The sequence below is a fragment of the Nicotiana attenuata genome, unplaced genomic scaffold (genome assembly GCF_001879085.1).
Source record: "Nicotiana attenuata strain UT unplaced genomic scaffold, NIATTr2, whole genome shotgun sequence".
Classification (NCBI taxonomy): domain Eukaryota; kingdom Viridiplantae; phylum Streptophyta; class Magnoliopsida; order Solanales; family Solanaceae; genus Nicotiana; species Nicotiana attenuata.
The window spans coordinates 261,986-264,350 of NW_017670912.1; the positions used below are offsets into that span (position 1 = coordinate 261,986).

The window sequence follows — 2,365 nt, forward strand, 5'->3', positions numbered from 1 at the left end:
TTTAGACGTTGTAGCTGTCTCTCGTAATAATCACCAAGAAGCTTAATTTATTACTCCCCCTTTCATTTTATATGGCACCGTCTGACTAGGATATTATGAGTTTAATAAATAAAGAAAAAGTATCATGATTTTAAACATGTCATGACTATAAAAATATGTTATTAAAGTAAACTAAGAAGTTTAAAGTTAAATTATTTCAAGTATATAAATTTGTATTTTTTTTTTTTTTTTTGACACCGACTAACAAGAAAAAGTTGTCATATAAAGCATAAGCATGCGCGCTTTAATTTTTGTCCTATGTTATTTTTGGTTGAAGCATATGCTTGATTTAAGCAAAGAAGAAGGATATCCTGTGGATACTTATCCTCAATTTCTTGTTGTAGCCACTGAACGCTTAGGATTAAACGTCATTTAATTCACATTGTTCGCTGAGTCTATATATGCGAGTTACATACACCAAAACAATACCATGAAAACACAGCCTAAATTTGCAGTAAAAAGCAAACATGGCCTCAAACAATCTTACAGTTCTCAATGCACTTGACACAGCACGAACCCAATGGTACCATGTCACAGCCGTTATCATTGCTGGAATGGGTTTTTTCACAGATGCCTACGATCTCTTCTGTATCACCACTGTCTCCAAACTCTTAGGCCGTCTCTATTACTACGATCCTGCTACGCACGCCCCTGGAAAACTGCCTCATCCTGTTAATAATTGGGTAGTTGGAGTTGCTTTGGTTGGTACTTTAACTGGCCAGCTCGTGTTTGGTTGGCTCGGAGACAAACTTGGCCGAAAGAAAGTGTATGGACTCACTTTAATCCTCATGGTCATTTGTGCACTTTGCTCTGGTTTGTCCTTCGGGTATAGCAAAAAAATTGTAATGGGGACACTCTGTTTCTTCAGATTCTGGCTTGGATTTGGCATTGGAGGAGATTATCCTCTTTCTGCCACAATCATGTCCGAATATGCAAATAAGAGAACTCGTGGGGCGTTTATTGCTGCAGTTTTTGCTATGCAAGGCGTTGGGATCGTATTTGCCGGCCTTGTTTCAATGACTGTTTCGAAAATCTTTCTTATGATCTACGCGGGTAAGGCATTTAATGTGGATGAAGTTTTCTCCACGGAACCTGAGGCAGATTATGTTTGGCGAATCGTATTGATGCTTGGAGCTCTTCCAGCTCTTCTCACCTATTATTGGCGAATGAAGATGCCGGAAACAGGGCGTTACACTGCTATTATTGAGGGAAATGCTAAACAAGCAGCGCTTGACATGGGAAAGGTTCTTGACATTGAAATTCAAGCAGAAGGAGAAAAATTGGCCAAATTTAAAGCAGCCAATGAGTACCCTTTACTCTCCAATGAGTTCTTCATGCGTCACGGACTTCACTTAATAGGTACAATGAGTACTTGGTTCTTGTTGGACATAGCTTTCTACAGCCAAAATCTCACACAGAAGGACATATTCCCAACCATGGGTCTAGTTAGCGACGCCAAGAGCATTTCTGCGTTGATGGAGATGTTTGAGACATCACGTGCAATGTTTGTGATTGCGTTGCTCGGTACCTTCCCTGGTTACTGGTTCACAGTATTCTTCATTGAGAAAATAGGCAGGTTTAAGATACAATTGATGGGGTTCTTCATGATGTCAGTTTTCATGGCAATCATTGGGATCAAATATGATTACCTAAAGACTAAAGATCACAAATGGACATTCGCAGCTCTTTATGGCTTAACTTTCTTCTTTGCCAACTTTGGACCCAATTCGACAACATTTGTGCTCCCCGCGGAGCTTTTCCCGACAAGAGTGAGATCCACTTGCCACGCCCTGAGCGCGGCATCTGGAAAGGCAGGGGCAATGGTTAGTGCATTTGGGGTGCAGCAGTACACGCAAGATGGAAATATTCATAAAATCAAGAAAGCCATGATGTTTTTGGCCTTCACAAATATGATTGGATTTTGCTGCACCTTTTTAGTGACTGAGACAAAAGGAAGGTCACTGGAGGAAATATCAGGGGAGGATGAACAGAAGAATGAGACACAGATGAAGAGTAATAGGCCTGTCTCTGGCCATCAGGACGATGGATGGGATTGAGATATATATTGGCAAGTTTATTTTTCACTTTGAGCAATACGTAGATGCATATATATACACATATAGCAAATGTATTAATAAGTGGGGGATGGATGTCACACAATGTTGTATTGCAGCTTCAGTCACCTCCAGAATAAGGGCTTCACTAAGCAAGGAAATTAGAATACTAATAGTTTTCTTTCACCAATTGGCTTGTTGCAGTTGGTGGGGGAATAATTTTGCATTTTCTATTTCCTGTCCTGCTCCCTCCCGAAGTGGTTATTTCCTTT

The 2,365-nt window shown here is 40.3% G+C and overlaps 1 protein-coding gene across 1 annotated transcript; it reads left to right on the forward strand.

Annotated features, from left to right (window-relative positions):
* Window positions 1-506: 506 nt before the first annotated feature.
* On the forward strand, window positions 507-2,096 carry LOC109244432 (inorganic phosphate transporter 1-11-like). Its single transcript, XM_019411520.1, has one exon. The coding sequence runs from the start codon at window positions 507-509 to the stop codon at window positions 2,094-2,096; it is 1,590 nt and encodes a 529-aa protein (XP_019267065.1).
* Window positions 2,097-2,365: the final 269 nt, after the last annotated feature.